Source organism: Simochromis diagramma, unplaced genomic scaffold (assembly GCF_900408965.1).
Source record: "Simochromis diagramma unplaced genomic scaffold, fSimDia1.1 OVJJ01000352.1, whole genome shotgun sequence".
Classification (NCBI taxonomy): domain Eukaryota; kingdom Metazoa; phylum Chordata; class Actinopteri; order Cichliformes; family Cichlidae; genus Simochromis; species Simochromis diagramma.
Window position 1 is genome coordinate 511089 of NW_024386759.1, and position 17056 is coordinate 528144.

The following is a 17056-nucleotide window of genomic DNA, read 5'->3' on the forward strand; positions in this document are numbered from 1 at the left end:
TGTTTTTTCAATAAGAAGAGGGCCATGTGACACATCAAACTTATTGGTAATGTCACAAGAAAAACAATGGTGTGCTTGGTTTCAACGTAACTTTATTCTTTCATGAGTTATTTACAAGTTTCTCTTTGTTCACAGCCATTGACATGTCGAAGAGGTTAACACGTGAGGATCGAAATTGTGTTGATATCTGGTGAACGCAGTAATCGGGTCATTGGCTGAATTTCCCAGCTACTTAATGAAGATGCTAAAGAGACAACTCACTCACTGTCTTGTTGATAAGAAGCCACAGAGCACAGCCGTTTGCCTCCAACAACACTGGACAGGGAGTACACCAACAGTGTAAGTAAACTCTGTTCACTGGCAGGTCAGTATACTTATTTATTAAATAGATTAAATGAATACTGATACTGTCATATACCATTCCAATACTTTGATTTGGAGAAAATGTAGGCCTCATTACTGCTCCTATTCTTTGGTTTAAGAAAGTCTTTTATCAATTTCTTTTTCTTTTCTGAGCATGTGCAGGGATTTTTTGGGAAAGATGAAAATTAATAAATAATAATAAAAAAAATCAATCACATAGGAGCTTACACAGGAGATACAGAGTAATAAATATAGCATTACTTTTTAAAAGGTAAAGTCAAATAAAAAATAGGAACATTAGGAACAGCATTCACACAAATAATCACTTGTTTTGAGGAACAGCACTATCATCCAGTCGCAAGTGTTTGCACTTTGTAAAAGTGATAACTTTCCTGCTACTTGAATAAAGTAGACCAGGGGACGGCACCCCTGGGCACACGTGCAACGCGAAGGGTTGACTGATGGCACGACCATAGCTGGACTGGCCATCGGGCCCGATGGTGATTTTTTTGTTTTTATGGGCCGATGATTTTGTATTTCTTTTTTGTAACGGTATGAACAATGAGAGGTGGTGGATTGGCCAGATGACTCAGTTGTTTGGTGGTGGCTATGGCGGAGCTTCCACAGAGGTCAGCAGGTGGATGAGGGAAAGGGGAGGAAGGAGGAGGAGAGACCCGAGGTAGCCGCCGGTCTGAGCGTCAGGTGAACTGAACTTCAGGTAAGAAGTTCTGACCTGCAGTCTCTCTGGGTCAGATATAAACCAAGTTTAGGTGGAGTTTATTTTCGTTGTGCTGACTTTTTAGTTACAATAACTCATACCATGTACTAGCTAGCATGACGGAGTTTCTATACAGCTGTTCGGTTGCTATGATGTTACTGATAGTGAACTTTATTTTATTCATAAGGTTAGTTAGTAGAGTTGCCAACAGTCCCGTAAAAAACGGAATAATCTCGTATTCAGAGAAAATATTACGCGTTTCGTGTTGAGCTGAGAAGGAACACAGTTTGTCCTTCAGCTACAATGGAAAAAGACACAAAGCTGGAGTTATTTTGCAGCTTTCCTCTTGATAGAAAGAGAGAGCAGATTTCTCCTGTTTTGGCTTCCCTTCATTGGCTTCCTGTTAAATCCAGAATTCAAAATCCTGCTCCTCACATACAAGGTCTTAAATAATCAGGCCCCATCTTATCTTAATGACCTTGTAGCACCATATCACCCTATTAGAGCACTTTGCTCTCACACTGCAGGCCTACTTGTTGTTCCTAGAGTATTTAAAAGTAGAATGGGAGGCAGAGCCTTCAGTTTTCAGGCCCCTCTTCTGTGGAACCAGCTTCCAGTTTGGATTCAGGAGACAGACACTATCTCTACTTTTAAGATTAGGCTTCAAACTTTCCTTTTTGCTAAAGCATATAGTTAGGGCTGGACCAGGTGACCCTGAATCCTCCCTTAGTTATGCTGCAATAGATGTAGGCTGCAGGGGGATTCCCATGATGCATTGAGTTTTTCCTTTCCAGTCACCTTTCTCACTCACTATGTGTTAACAGACCTCTGCATTGAATCATATCTGTTATTAATCTCTGTCTCTCTTCCACAGCATGTCTTCATCCTGTCTTCCTTCTCTCACCCCAACCGGTCGCAGCAGATGGCCCCGCCCCTCCCTGAGCCTGGTTCTGCCGGAGGTTTCTTCCTGTTAAAAGGGAGTTTTTCCTTCCCACTGTCGCCAAAGTGCTCAATCATAGAGGGTGATATGATTGTTGGGCTTTTCTCTGTATGTATTATTGTAGGGTCTACCTTACAATGTAAAGCACCTTGAGGCGACTGCTGTTGTGGTTTGACGCTATATAAATAAAACTGAATTGAATTGAATTGGACTGAATGTACATTTTCGATAGTGAAGCGATAGTTTTAGCTATAGAGTAGATGATCCAGAACTGCTCATCTGGAGAGCAGTAATGACAAACTCCATTTTTAAAGAACCTAACATAAACCCCAGCTGTGTCCTTAAGAGGTTGAATTGTTTATTATCTTATATCCCACCACAGTGTCCTTGAACAGGACTGCTGTACAGATAACTATTATTTTGTGAGTAAATGGAGCCTTTATCAGACAGCTGAGGGCTAGAAATGCAGAAGGGCAAGATGATCACATTTCTGTGTGGACTAACTACTAGCCTGGTGGGCAGAAAAATAAGACAGGTGAGTGAGAGGGCTGAAGCTAAGGAGACAAATGACAAGCTCTCTTCACTGGCACTATCAAAAGGACACAATAACCCCAGGTCCTTTTGCTTGGCTGAATTTCCCAGCTGATGACACTTAATGAAGATGCTAAAGAGACAACTCACTCACTGTCTTGTTGATAAGAAGCCACAGAGCACAGCCGTTTGCCTCCAACAACACTGGACAGGGAGTACACCAACAGTGTAAGTAAACTCTGTTCACTGGCAGGTCAGTATACTTATTTATTAAATAGATTAAATGAATACTGATACTGTCATATACCATTCCAATACTTTGATTTGGAGAAAATGTATTACGTGTTTCGTGCTGAGCTGAGAAGGAACACAGTTTGTCCCGTACTTCAGCTAGAATGAAAAAGACACAAAGCTGGAGTTATTCTGTCGTTACGCTGCACAGCTGCCTCTTCTCCTCTCATTCTCTCCCCTCCCTCTCCTGTTGCTACTTCAATCATAAAACTGATCAATGATCAGCTGATCTCCTTTTCTCTCTTGTTTGTTTATCGCCCACTTTGCGCCAGAAAGAGGAAACCAGCAGATGTCGCGCTAAACAACAGCAGCACGTTTGATCAGCTGATGTTAGAATTTATTTAATATTACTTTCTAGTATCTGCTGATGTTTGCTGGAGCCACAGCTGTAAAACTGCTGCTCATGATGTCAGTTGGATATGTGGTGAGAGGGAAACATGAAGATGAAACCAGGAGATGTCCTTACTGAATCATCAGAGCTGAGCAGGTGATGGAGAAACAGGTTTACCTTTAAGGTGACATGGATGAGTTGAAGGGAAGTTATGAACTGTTTCTGAGAGACAAATAACACCAGGATCCTTTTCTAAGTAGCTGGCAGCTGGTAACTGTGCAGGGGCAGGTCTAGCAAAGGGGGCCAGGTAGGGCATTAACAGGGAGAGGGGGGCACAAAGAAATACTTTTCTTTCTTGTTCTCATTTAAAATGTCTCACTTTTAATAAATAATTATCTGAATCTTACAACCAAAGTTTTTATCTGATGTAAAATGTATAGAAATCATACATATACCAACAAGACTGTACGTCACTGTGACAACAGCGTTTGTTTTCATTCAAAGGCTTTATGGCTTTAATACCTGGGGGGCCGGTCTGTAGTCAAAATGCCCGGGCTGTGTTTTTGTCCCAGTCCAGCCCTGGGCACGACATGCAGTGAATTAATCTGAGAAGGTGCATTAAAAAGTAAATGCTGGGCCAGCGGTGCACATCACAAATTACATACACACATTAGTTGTGCCGCTTCTTAATGACGGTATCTCAGCTAACAACCTCAACTACCAGATTCAACTTGTAATTGGCTAAAAATCACTTAGCCTACCGGTGAGAGGGACGTTGCTAGCTGGCAGTCTTTTCAAGCGATGTTGAAATTTCCACATTCCAACACTTCAAATGCTTCAGGAGCTGTCGGCTCAGCGCAGCATCAGCACCACGGATACATCCGTAGACTCGAGACAGAATTTACAATGTGTTTTCGGGACTTTCAGGTGTTTGGACCAATGTTTTCTTTTCTGATCAAACCAGAAAGGTTTGTCAGCTGGATTTGTCTCACATTAACTGGCTGAGTTAATACCAGTTAATGCAACATCGAAGCAGCTGGAATCCACAGCTGTGCGTGTTCATGGAGCTGCATTTTCACCTGCTGGACATCACTACCTGACAAGTTTAACTGTCTTCAGAACATTGCAGAGGCCTTATTGACAGTGTTTGGCTCTACATGTCTGTGAGAGCAGGTTTTCTCTCACATGAGTCCTCAGGTAGCCTCTGAATGCTGGACACTCGGAGACCTGTGTCTCTGAGTGGGAGCCCAGAGATCACATTAACATGTGTGTCTCTGTATTAACAAACATGCCATATTGGCCCAGTTTATTTTTCTTATCATTGTTGTGAGGAGACCATAAATAGCATTTGTATTTTCTGTTGTTCAGTTCATTTGCTGTTATGGGTAAAAAGTCTTTTTTTGTTTCTAAATAGCTGATAACTATTCGCTGATAGCTGTCAACATCTGCAGACAAATATAATTCTATAAAGTTGTTCTATATAGTGTGTAACTGTTCATATAGAGCGTTATTAAATTTATTGCTAATGCAGTCATATGGCACACTGACTTCTGCGGAAATTTTCGATGGCACGTATCTGTGAACGGAAGTCACAGTTTTGTTTCAGTCAAACGAGTTGAAAAGTGTTGAACTCACACTGACAAACTGCAAAAACTAAACTAAGGAGCAAACAGAACAAATGGTTGCAAGCAGTCTTGCTTGCTTTATTTAAAGTAGATTTATATATATAAATACCTCTGTGCCTGGTATAGATATGAAAGTGGTCATATTTTTTCAGTTATATGTGCACTAATATATACATATTGACTACAACGGCAGACTGTATGTAAACAAAACTCAACAACTTTTTTATGCTGTGCAGTGTATAAATGACTGGACATTACAAATGTGATGGTCAGCAAGCACAGACATTGCTTGACTAATTTCTATATATTACTAAACACAATAAATGCATGTACCAACAAGGCCTTTGTGAATGTGTCATAAACAGTGAACGATTTCAAATTTCAGTATGTGTTATAAAAGTAGAGCGAAAACTTTGAGAGAGAAAGCTAGCAGAGCCCTATGTAAAGCTCTTATAATATGACCTTTTTTTCTGTTGCTATCCATGAATTGCTAGCAGATTATTGCATTGTGCTGTGTTGATCCACGTTCCACAAAAAACCACTGTAAACTGGCTAAGCACATAAAGGTTGGAACAATTACCAGCAACAACCACGGGCTTCCAGCTATAAAACAGGAGACTCCCTCAGCAGCTACTTTTCACATGTAGTTGTCAAGCGCTGAGATATTACACAAAGCACATTAAAAACTGGGGAAAGAACTTCAACAGTTTCCCATAGGCTAACACAACGCAAGTGGAAGGTCTTGGCTGTAGTGGTGCATATTTTCCCTTCCTCTGCTCTCTGGTAAATAAATTAATTAAACGAGGATTAAAGGAAAACTCTAGGAAAGTTGGTCCGACCAGCATACGTAGCCTTAGCGTTGTTCTCCTTCGCTATAACAACTCAAGTTTGCAAGCACTAAACAATCCCATAGTGCCACCTACTGACATTCTTTGGGGACAGCAGTTAATTTTCATGAGGCAAATTTTAGGTGGGTTACATAAATAATTTTAATTAATTAATTAATTAATTAATTAATTAATTAATTAATTAATTAATTAATTAATTAATATGTATCTAATATATACAAGTAGCTCAAATGACTGACATTTTACTCTACCCTGTAAAACTTTGTGACATGTGTATGTATCTTTGCAGATAGCGTAACTAGACTGCTGACAAGATCAGACAAGCCTCAGGACAGATAATCAGTCGCTGCACTGTGCTTCACAGCTCACCAAGGCCGCCTGCATAATTTATTTTATTTTTTTCCAACACATTTTAAACCAAATCTTTGGATCCAGTTCACACTTTTGAAATAAATAGCAAACAATAAATACATAAATCATTCAATTAAGTCAGTCAGAAAGAAAATAAGCTGTATTAGCTGTGTCAGTACACACACACACACACACACACACATAAATAAAACACTACATAAGTTTTTCAAATGCTGTCAAATTATCTTGACATTTCCTGCAGCTTCTGTACGACATTGGTGGCTTTTGAAGTCAAGCTGTTTTCATACAATCAGTATAAGAGGCCATTGCTTCCCTGTCGGGTGGAGTCAGAGGCAGTTCTAGCTGAACAGACTAAACGGCCGGGATCATATGGTATTCTGAATTTTTTCTAATTCAAAGCCAGCATGGGTGATGATTGGGCTCAAAGTGTACAGTCATGGTAAAAAAACAAAAACAGTATGCTCTTATTCACATCTCAGGTTTCAAATATCATTCTGAAAACTGTCTCGTCATTACCAGGTCTTACAAAAAAAATCAGCAACAAATCCATGAAACATCCTACCTCGTCATTATCAGCTTAACTAAAACTAAACTGAAACAAAAGCAATGTGTGGAAAAACTACAAGGCCGATCCAATACAGCAAATCTGGATAATAAGTCCATTCTCTGATCCTGTGAGTATTACCCTGTAGGCAGTGCAGAGCTTGGACAGAGCTGAGATGTGACTCTATATTCCGGACATCAAGAATATGCCTACTCTGATAAAAACCAGCAGCCCTGAGTAGCGTTGCAGGCCTGGCATCTTACCAGCCACACCCACTGTGGCAGCTCCCGTCTTGATCGGTGCATCTAATTAAAAATTACACAATAATCAAATCACTTCAATTGCACTTGTCTAATTAACCTACTCTGTTTTGTTCTGCTATTTAACAGGGGGGACATGGAAAAGAGAAGGGTCAAGTCCTATAGGCATGACCCAAAGAGGACCATCAGTGATTATCAGTGGTCATTGTCACTGTGGGCCACTCTTTTTATGATATTGCCGCAGCGCATTGAGGTTTGTGGACATTTGTTTATGCACAGCTTTCTTCAGGTCACAAAGTTTCAATGAGGTTGAGGTCTGGACTTGAGTGTAACATTCAAATGCGCTATTTATGTAACGCATTTGTGTATATGCACTATTAGTGAACGAGGGCCATTGAGGGCCTCTCACACGCTCCTGCACACCAAATCTGGAACTACTGTCCATCATGTGTCGTCCTTTTTATCTACCTCGGGAATTTACATCGGTCATTGTAAGTGCCGTTTATATTCCACCACAAGCGGACACGGTCACCGCCTTATGCGAGCTGCATGAGGCACTCACACAGCACCAGACACAACACCGGGACGCTGCGCTTATTGTGACGGGGGACTTTAATAGCGCCAACCTCAAATGCGCAGCGCCGAACTTTTATCAACACATCACCTGCCCCACCAGAGGTGAAAGGACACTGGACCACTGCTACACTACGGTCAAGGACGGCTACAAGGCACAATCCCGCCCCCCGTTTGGCAAATCTGATCACGCCGCCATCTTCCTCATCCCAAAATACAAACAAAGGCTGAAACAGGAAGTTCCGGTTCAGAGGAAGGTCGCGCGCTGGACGGATCAATCGGTGGCCGCATTACAGGACGCACTCGATGACGCAGACTGGGGCATGTTCAGAAACAGCTCCGATGATGATGTCAACGTGTTTACGGAAGCGGTTGTGGGATTCATCGGGAAACTAGCGGATGATACCGTGGAGACAAAGACTATCACAACGTTTCCCAACCAGAAGCCGTGGGTGGATAAAACCATCCGCGACGCTCTGAGATCCCGCACCGCTGCCTACAACACGGGACTCACGACGGGGGACATGGACCTGTACAAAGCCGCGTCATATAACGTGCGGAGGGCGGTGAAAGAGGCGAAGCAGCGCTACGGGAGGAAACTAGAGTCACAACTCCAACAGAGTGACTCTAGGAGCCTGTGGCGGGGACTAAGGACAATAACGGACTATAAAGCACCAACAACCGGTATGACGAACGTGGCCGTGACTCTGGCAGACGAGCTGAACACTTTCTATGCTCGCTTCGAGGCTGCAGCTAAGGACTCCAACAATGCTAGTGTTAGCGGCGCTAACGGCTGCAGACAGGAAGATGCTACCAGCACCGGAAACGTGCTCGTCATCTCCGAGCATGAAGTAAGGAGAGCCTTCAGGAGAGTGAACACCAGGAAAGCAGCAGGCCCAGACGGCATCCCAGGTCGTATCCTAAGAGACTGCGCATACCAGCTAGCTCCTGTGTTCACTGAGATATTCAACATCTCTCTATCTCAGTCGGTGATCCCCACATGCTTCAAAGAGTCCATCATTGTTCCTGTCCCGAAGAAACCCCACCCTGCTTCTCTCAATGACTATCGCCCTGTAGCCCTCACCTCAGTAGTGATGAAGTGCTTTGAACGCCTGGTCAGAGACTTCATCATTTCTTCACTACCAGACACACTGGACCCACTACAGTTCGCTTACCGTCCAAATCGTTCCACAGACGATGCCATCTCTCATCTCCTCCACACATCACTCACTCACTTGGACACTAGAAGGGGGAATTATGTTAAAATGCTCTTCATAGACTACAGCTCTGCATTTAATACCATAATTCCCTCCACACTCACCACCAAGCTGGAGCATCTGGGACTCAGCTCATCTATGTGTCAGTGGATCTCCAACTTCCTAACTGGCAGACCACAGGCAGTAAGGATGGGCGGACATGTCTCAGCCTCCACCACTCTCAGCACTGGAGCCCCCCAGGGGTGTGTTCTGAGCCCCCTGCTGTACTCTCTGTACACATATGACTGTGTGGCCACTACCAGCTCCACCACCATCATCAAGTTTGCTGACGACACCGTCGTGGTGGGCCTGATCTCTGATAACAACGAGACGGCCTACCTGAAGGAGATTAGGAATCTGGAGAACTGGTGCCAGAGGAACAACCTCCTTCTAAACGTCAGTAAGACAAAGGAGCTGATAGTGGACTTCAGCACTAAGCAGGAGAGGAACTACCAGACCCCCGTCATCAACGAGTGCCCAGTGGAGAGAGTGGACAGCTTCAAATACCTCGGAGTTCACATCACGCAGGACCTGTCATGGTCCTGTCACATCAACACCGTGGTGAAAAAGGCCCGACAGCGTCTCTACCACCTCAGACGCTTGAGAGACTTCCAACTGCCCTCCAAGGTGCTCAGGAACTTTTACTCCTGCACCATAGAGAGCATCCTGACGGGAAACATCTTAACCTGGTTCGGGAACAGCACCATGCAGGACAGACGAGCTCTACAGAGGGTTGTGCGGTCAGCTGAGCGCACCATCCGCTCCGAGCTCCCTGACCTGCACTCGATCTACAGCAGGCGGTGCTGGACCAAGGCCAGGAAGATCATGAAGGACCTCAGCCATCCCAACAACAGACTGTTCTCTCTGTTGAGGTCAGGAAAGCGATTCCGCTCCCTGAAGACCAACACAGAGAGACTGAGGAGGAGCTTCTTCCCGCAGGCGATACGGTCTCTCAATCACACCACCACACGGTACTGACCCACACATACAGTTCTTACACACACACTGGACATTGTTTTCACTTCATTACTTAAATCACTTTAAGCATATTTGCACTGCAGAAGACATAATGTGGATTGCACAACACTGGACATTATATTCTTCATTTCCAGTTAATACTTGTACAGCTGCTGTTATTGTGTATATATTTATTTATATTTCTTCATACATTCTTATATAGTTCTATATTGTGTATTTTGTTGTACAGTTATTTTATTTTCAACTTTAATTTATATATTTTATCTTATTCTTTCCCAGTTAAATTTACCCTTCATTCTAATTTGTGTTGTACAGTTATTTCATTTTTAACCTTAATTTATATTTTATTCCTTCCTAGTTAAATTTACCCTTTTTAATTTTTCATATTTATTTCCTATCTTATTCATAGCCTTTTCCTTTTTTGTTTTCTTTAGGTCACGAGCAGTTGTCCAAGCATTTCACTGCATATCGTACTGTGTATGACTGTGTACGTGACAAATAAAATTTGAATTTGAATTTGAATTTGATTTAAAGGTCTTGTGTTTTTTTTAGATGTAGCTCTAAGCTAAGCCTGTCATTTGGAAAAGCCTTCCAAATAAGCCGCTTCAGTCTTTTACGAATTAAATTTGTGGTATGAATGTGTAACATGTTTAATGAGGCCCTAGAATTAAAATGTAGCTATTTGAATTTTTGCACTTTCTCTGAGACAAGATGAGACAAGATCTGCAATCAAGTGCAATTTCTTGATTCTTTTTAAGTTATTTTTTTATACTGAATAATGGCATTGAGTCATATGTATCTTATGTCATGCTGTATTGTTCATCTGATTTACCTATTTTTCCAACTTGCCATATTAACATTATTACGTAGTGGTACACGAAACTGATGGAGGGTGTACTTTCTTTTTACACTGTTCTTGTGTACCTCTCTATCACTCTATTTGTGGAAGGAGAGGAGAGTGATGGAGGAGAAACCCGTGCTAAGTCACCTCACAGAGGACCAAAATGAAAATGCTGTGTGTGCTCACACATAGTTTGCAAGAACACCACTAAACTTGAATCCCAGCCTCTCTAGGATATCAACCCCTGCTGCTTCGTGGACATGAGATGAACCCGCAGTTCCCACCGTCTACCACCGCCACCTGCAATGCTACCACCGAGCCTGGACACGAACACGTAAGGTAGCGCCGCTACAATTAGACACATGAACCAGGGGTTTCATAGTCCTAAGACTATGCTTTCTCCTCACCATCTACTAGCCATCCTGTTTTCACGACTCCTCAGGACAATCTGGCACGGAATGCTAACAGTGACCTTGGGTCTTTGATTCCAACATTTTGCATTTCTGTTCAGGACTTTCTTTGAAAGTAGGAAATCATTTATGTTTTTCTGAATTAATTATCTTTAGTTCTTTGTTCCTTTTGGTGTTAGTTCCCATTTGTGTCCACTCTGTTCTACTCTCCTGTCATGAGTCTCTCCACGTTTGTTTACCTTCAGTCTCTCTACTCAAGTCCCCGTTGTCATGTCACTGTGTCGTCTGTCAATGTGGCTTTCTGTGTTCTCTGTCTTGTCAAGTTCCTGTCTTTAGTTCTTGTCTCTGTGTTTATCTCTTCCTGTTACTGTGTCCATTTCTCTGTGTTTTGTCCTTTGGTCCATTAATATTTCTTTGTCAGTCTACTGTGACTCATTCTCCACCAGTGAAATTACAATCTTTACATGCTGGTTTCCTGTATTGTTAAATAATTAATTAAGTTTGTGTGGAACCATCCATAGATAGCTATATATTATGAAATTATCAAATCTATATGTCATAATATTCTGAGTAACATTTATATTTAAAAATTGAATTAATGTCGCATTATTCAAACTAAAATCGATTCGAATCGGGAAATCGATACATACATACAAACCATACATGACAGCAGCTCTCACTGCCATCTTGTAAACCTTTCCTTTCTCTCTTGCTGCTATCCTTCTGTCACAGATCACCCCTAAGACCCGTCTCCATGTTTCTTCACCTCTCTTGTGCTCTTGTGTCTGTGGCTTTGGTAGGTCGACCCTGGGTAGGTAACTCATCTACCTTCTCTATCTCTACTCCTTGTGTCTTTGCTGTTTCTTTCATGCTAAGACAGAAATTAAATAGCATACTTTCGGCATTGATGAGTGACTGTTAATGGCTACACTATGTTCAGTTTTACAATACTAGTGTACAAACCCTTACACACAGTTTTATATTATCAGATTCTGCAGAACAACACCACCATGTTTGTCTCATAAGGACAGGAAAGAAGAGAATATGCATGTTTATTTTTTACAGGTTTCTATACTGAATCGAAATAGGTTTCATATTCATTTATAAGTCTAAAATATTAGGTGAAAGCACTCAGAAGTGCATCTGCTACTGACAGCTAATGAACAGGAAGATAGAATGCTAACATGCTAATTCAAAGCATCAACTGAAAGTTGGAGATGCCCAGTGGCTTCATGTACGATAGCCATTTCCACCTGATGTACTTTCAAGTACCTTCTGCTCATCACCTTGCACACTGAACAGCTACTGACAACTCAGGCAAACTGTAAAAATTCATTTATGATCCAGTTTTAAGTGAACAAATACAAAATATTGTTTTTATTCCAGAATTTCTACTTTCAGAATTTCAGATTAGTGAGGCTAGTCTGAAAGTGGCCAAATTCTTCATTGAGATAAATTAGAAAATGTAAAATGCAACGATTTACAGGATTGGTACTCAGTAGTAACTGTCATGGAACCATGCTTTTTAACTGCCCCGACCCAAGGGCAGGCACGTAGCATTGAGGGAGTTTATTTATAGTGCAGGAGCATGGTGGGGATTTAAACTAACAAAACCCAAACTGGTAGAAACTAACAAAAGAACATAAGGAAAGTAGAAAACATTACAAAAACTGGAATGCCGGGAACGAGGAGCCTGAGACATAAATACAGAGGATGATACACAGGATGGCATGCAGACAAACGAGCACAGGGCTTAAATACACAGAGGGATAGCAGGGGAATGAGACACAGGAGGAGAGCACAGCTGGGAGTAATCAAACATGATGAGACCAAGGGGAAGCAAAACTGAAAACATGAACATAGGACAAAGTAAAACAGGAAACATAACACAGAGACGCAGACCTGACAAGGGGAGACAGAGCTAACATGGAACACAGAGACAGAAACCAAAAGACTAGAAATCACCAAAGAACTAGGGAGCTAGAAATACAGCGGTCCCTCGTGTATCGCGGGAGTTACGTTCTAAAAATAACCCGCGATAGGTGAAATCCACGAAGTAGCCAACTTAATTTTTTTACAATTATTATAGATGTTTAAAGGCTGTAAAGCCCGTCACTACAGACTTTATACACTTTTCTCAGACAGGCATGAACATTTTCAAATTTTTCTCTCGTTTAAACTCTCAAAGTTCAAACCGTAAAGTTGTTGTAGTCCAGTATTATAGAATGAAACCAAAGGGCCCCACAGTTGCCTTAGACAGTGCAAAACGATTCGTCAACATTGTTGTTTGTTGGGGAGAAAAATTACAAACATACAGTGCAGCACTTCAGAGTCACACTGCTAGCAATCACAGATTTATGTAAATTTGACAACCTGAACACATCCTGTACTGTACAAGAGCCACGGCATGGAGGAGATTGATTGACAATGCTCCACAGCCAATCAGGACGCAGAACACAATGCGCCGTAAAAAACAAACAAACAAACAAACAACAAAAGCATGCAAAATTGCACGAAAAAAATAAATCCACAAAACAGCGAGGCTGCAAAAGGTGAACCACGTTACAGCGAGGGACCTCTGTACTGCAAACCAAAATCAAGAGACCAGCTGTGAAAACTTATGATGAAATTAAAGATCAATGATAGTACAAAACTCAAAACACTGGTTCGCAGTCCCAGGTCCGTGACAATCTGTGCTCTGCTTGCAGGAATGTTACGACTCTACAGAGGGACATGCTTAAAGAGACTTGTGTGGATGTTTCAGACATGCATACTGGTGTCATACTCAGAGGTGGGAAGGAGCAAAGTACAAATACTTTGAAAAATACTTTGATACTGCAATTAAGAAAAATTTTAAAACTTTACATGAGGAGTGCCAGTTGTCTGGATTAAAATCATTTTCATTAATGTTGTGGTGCAAGCCGTAAAGGCACCTTTTCCACAGAAAAAAAAGAAAAAACAGTGTCTTTGTCCATCGCTCTAATAAAGCTAACACAACAAAGTGTGTGGACAGCCCCAAGGAAAGAAGGCTCTGAAAGGTGCTAAGAAACAAACCCGCACTGCAGCACACAAAGCTAAACACCTCTAACCTGTAAGTAATGAAAAGATACGTCCGGGCACCACAGGCTTCCTGTTGACCAGTGCGAAGGACAGTTCAGTCTGCAGGAACACAGCCGAGAGCTTGATGAGATGCTGTCCGAAGCGTAGAGTCGCCATGTGTCACTGACTGCCAGGCCTGGAAGAAATGCAGGTGCAGCAGGTTGTCAGTAACATCACACTAAACAAAGCTTCTGTTCACTGGCTGTATTTATGGTCTGTCCCAGGCAGAGCCCTCTTTTTGTGGGCTCTACCAGAGTCTGGTTTGTAACTGAAAGGCAATTTTCCAGCTGTAATTTTCTCATATTTTGTTTGGTTCTATTTTGTGTGTTGATTTGTAGGTATTTGAGTATTTGTTGATTAATGATAAGTGGGATGTACTGTGGCATAAGATTTACCGCTGAGTTTAATAATAATAATAATAATGGATTGGATTTATATAGCGCTTTTCAAGGCACCCAAAGCGCTTTACAATACCACTATTCATTCACTCTCACATTCATACACTGGTGGAAGCAGCTACGGTTGTAGCCACAGCTGCCCTGGGGCAGACTGACAGAAGTGAGGCTGCCATATCGCGTCATCGGCCCCTCTGGCCAACACCAGTAGGCGGTAGGGTGAAGTGTCTTGCCCAAGGACACAATGACCAGGACAGAGAGCCCAGGAATCGAACCGGCGACCTTCCGGTTACAGTTGCGATTCCCAACCCCCTGAGCCACAGTCGGCCCAGTTTAACTTTGTTTGCTCCAGATGTGGTAGTTGTGTAGTTGTGGTAGTGTACAAACACAGGGCCAAACCTCGGCTTAGCTATTCTCTGAGTGCACGTTCAGAGCTGAGCTCCATATATTTCTGGTCCTCATTAATACTGCTAGTCTGATAAAACAGAGCTGAACTTAACTGAAGTTAAAGTGGAGAATTGTAGGCAGTGAAAGATACGTCTTTTTATTGTTTATTACAAACAGCCAGAATAGGTTTCATGGTGACTCATGTTCTTTTTTGAACAGAGCACACACACAAAGCCACTTTCTTTTTATGCTGTCTAATATTGTTACATACCAGTGAAAATGTCCATTAATATATATGATTAATACCTGGGGGGCCATTAATATATATATAATAAATCAATGCATTGTAAATAAAGACATGCATGTACTTGTGACACTGTGTGCTGCCGGTCCTTTCTACTACACCCACCTACACTCTTTCATAAAAATCTTAGCAAAGCAGGAGGGGAGCCCTGCTGTCAGTGATGAAGCAACCTGCTAATGCATAATCTGGGTAAGAAAAGAGACTTTCATTTAATTAAAGAACATCTATGACAAGACTTTCACTGTGCAGTCCCCTACATCATACTCGGCACAAACAGGAAAAAAGGTCGTGAAAAAAGAATCTTATTTAGATTCAATTTTCTGATTGGAGATAAGTGAACAATATATCTGTCAGGCACACTTATCACATCTTCAGACCAAAATTACATGTTGACAAAAGGATAAGTAGATAGTAGGGGTGCAACGATATTCGTATCGATATTGAACCGTTCGATACAGTGCTTTCGGTTCGGTACGCATATGTATCGAACAATACAACATTTGTAATTTATTTTATCAACTTTCCTTCTGACGATGCTGTCTGTGTGGAGCGCTCAGTGAATCTGCGTTCGACTACTCCGCCTAGGCTGCACTGTCGAGCGCAGATCCACTGAGCGCTCAACACAGACAGCATAGTCAGAAGGAAGAGCGCAGGGGCAAGCTAGCAAGACAGAAGTTAAGCTCTCCTTGCAACATGGACCTCCCCCACCCTCATTCAGATCTGGCGTTTGGAATTATTTTGGTTTTCATGTGACGTATGACCCTGAAGGTAAGCGAGTCATGGACTAAAGTAAAACAGTATGTTGGATGTGCCATGCAATGCTCAATTACATGGGTGGGAACTAGTGTGTTAGCGCAGTTAGCTCGTTAACGTGTTGGCCGTCTAGCCCCATGCACGGGGCGATCAGCGGTAGCTCGTTAACGGAGATTTGCCGTGTTGTGGCGTTAAGGTCATTTCAACGAGATTAACCTGAAAGCACTAGTGGGAACACAACGAATATGACTGCACATTTACGCCGACATCATCCTAGTGCAAAGACAAAAACAACAAGCATGCTACTAACTTTAGCCGAGTCATTTAGACAGCTGTTAGCACATGATTCTCCTTATGCTGCTGAGAATATAGCCCAGAAGAAGCGGATAGTATAGCTTTTATTTTGGAAAGAGACATTTCTCTGTAATAAACTCTCTTTTCCAAAGATGAGTGATTCCTCAATCAGATACAGGGCTTGCAATATCGCTAGCCCGACGTCCTGGGGCTAGCGATTTTTTTCAGTCTGGCTACCAAAATCTATCTCTTCCCTGCCCGTCGGGCTATTGTAGGAAGGAAAAATATATGTCAATGCTTTTGCATTCTTTCAGAAAATGTAGCTGGGTAATTATGTCATTGGCATCGGTGAGCCACTGTCAATATGTGACATATTGAAGTCGCGTTTGAATTTGCGCTTGTTTTTTTGCTTTCACTTTGCAATCGCGCGAACTGTGTATAGAGAGCGACAGCACTGATCTGTGAGTGATGATAATTTGTGCACCAATTCCTCTGACATCGTCTTATTAATCGTTAGCTTACTATGCAAACATGACAAGTGAAATCTCCCGCAGCTTAAACATGTGAGAGGTTGATCGCGCAGAGAATCGCTGAGCTTATGTGAGTGCGTGTGTAAAAGCAGCAGGATATATATTTTAGTTCTGCTGAGCCAAATAAGACAGGTCAGGGTGAAGAAGTGACAGCCAAAGAAAAGCTTACCACAAAACGGAGAAGTTATGACAAATCAGACTATAAGGCAAAAAGAAAGTGCAGCTTTATGGTTTCATGGACAAAAGAATTTCTGTGGCTGCGATATGACGAGCTAAATAACCAGGGCTGCACATAAGTGGTCCGCAGGTGCGCATTCGCTGTCAAAATAAAAAACACGCACAAGGGTTAGGGTTAAATTTAAAAACTGTACTTTTGAGTTAAAATATATATTTATAATTTTAATAAATGACAA

General features: G+C 42.0%; 1 protein-coding gene across 1 annotated transcript in view; it reads right to left on the reverse strand.

Annotated features, from left to right (window-relative positions):
* fhit (fragile histidine triad diadenosine triphosphatase) overlaps positions 1-17056 on the reverse strand; it is a 127791-nt gene that overhangs the window by 60240 nt on the left and 50495 nt on the right. The window contains exon 3 of the mRNA XM_040029155.1: positions 13992-14116. Coding sequence (XP_039885089.1) covers positions 13992-14097 — 106 coding nt within the window. The 5' untranslated portion in view covers positions 14098-14116. The remainder of the gene's footprint in view (positions 1-13991; positions 14117-17056) is intronic.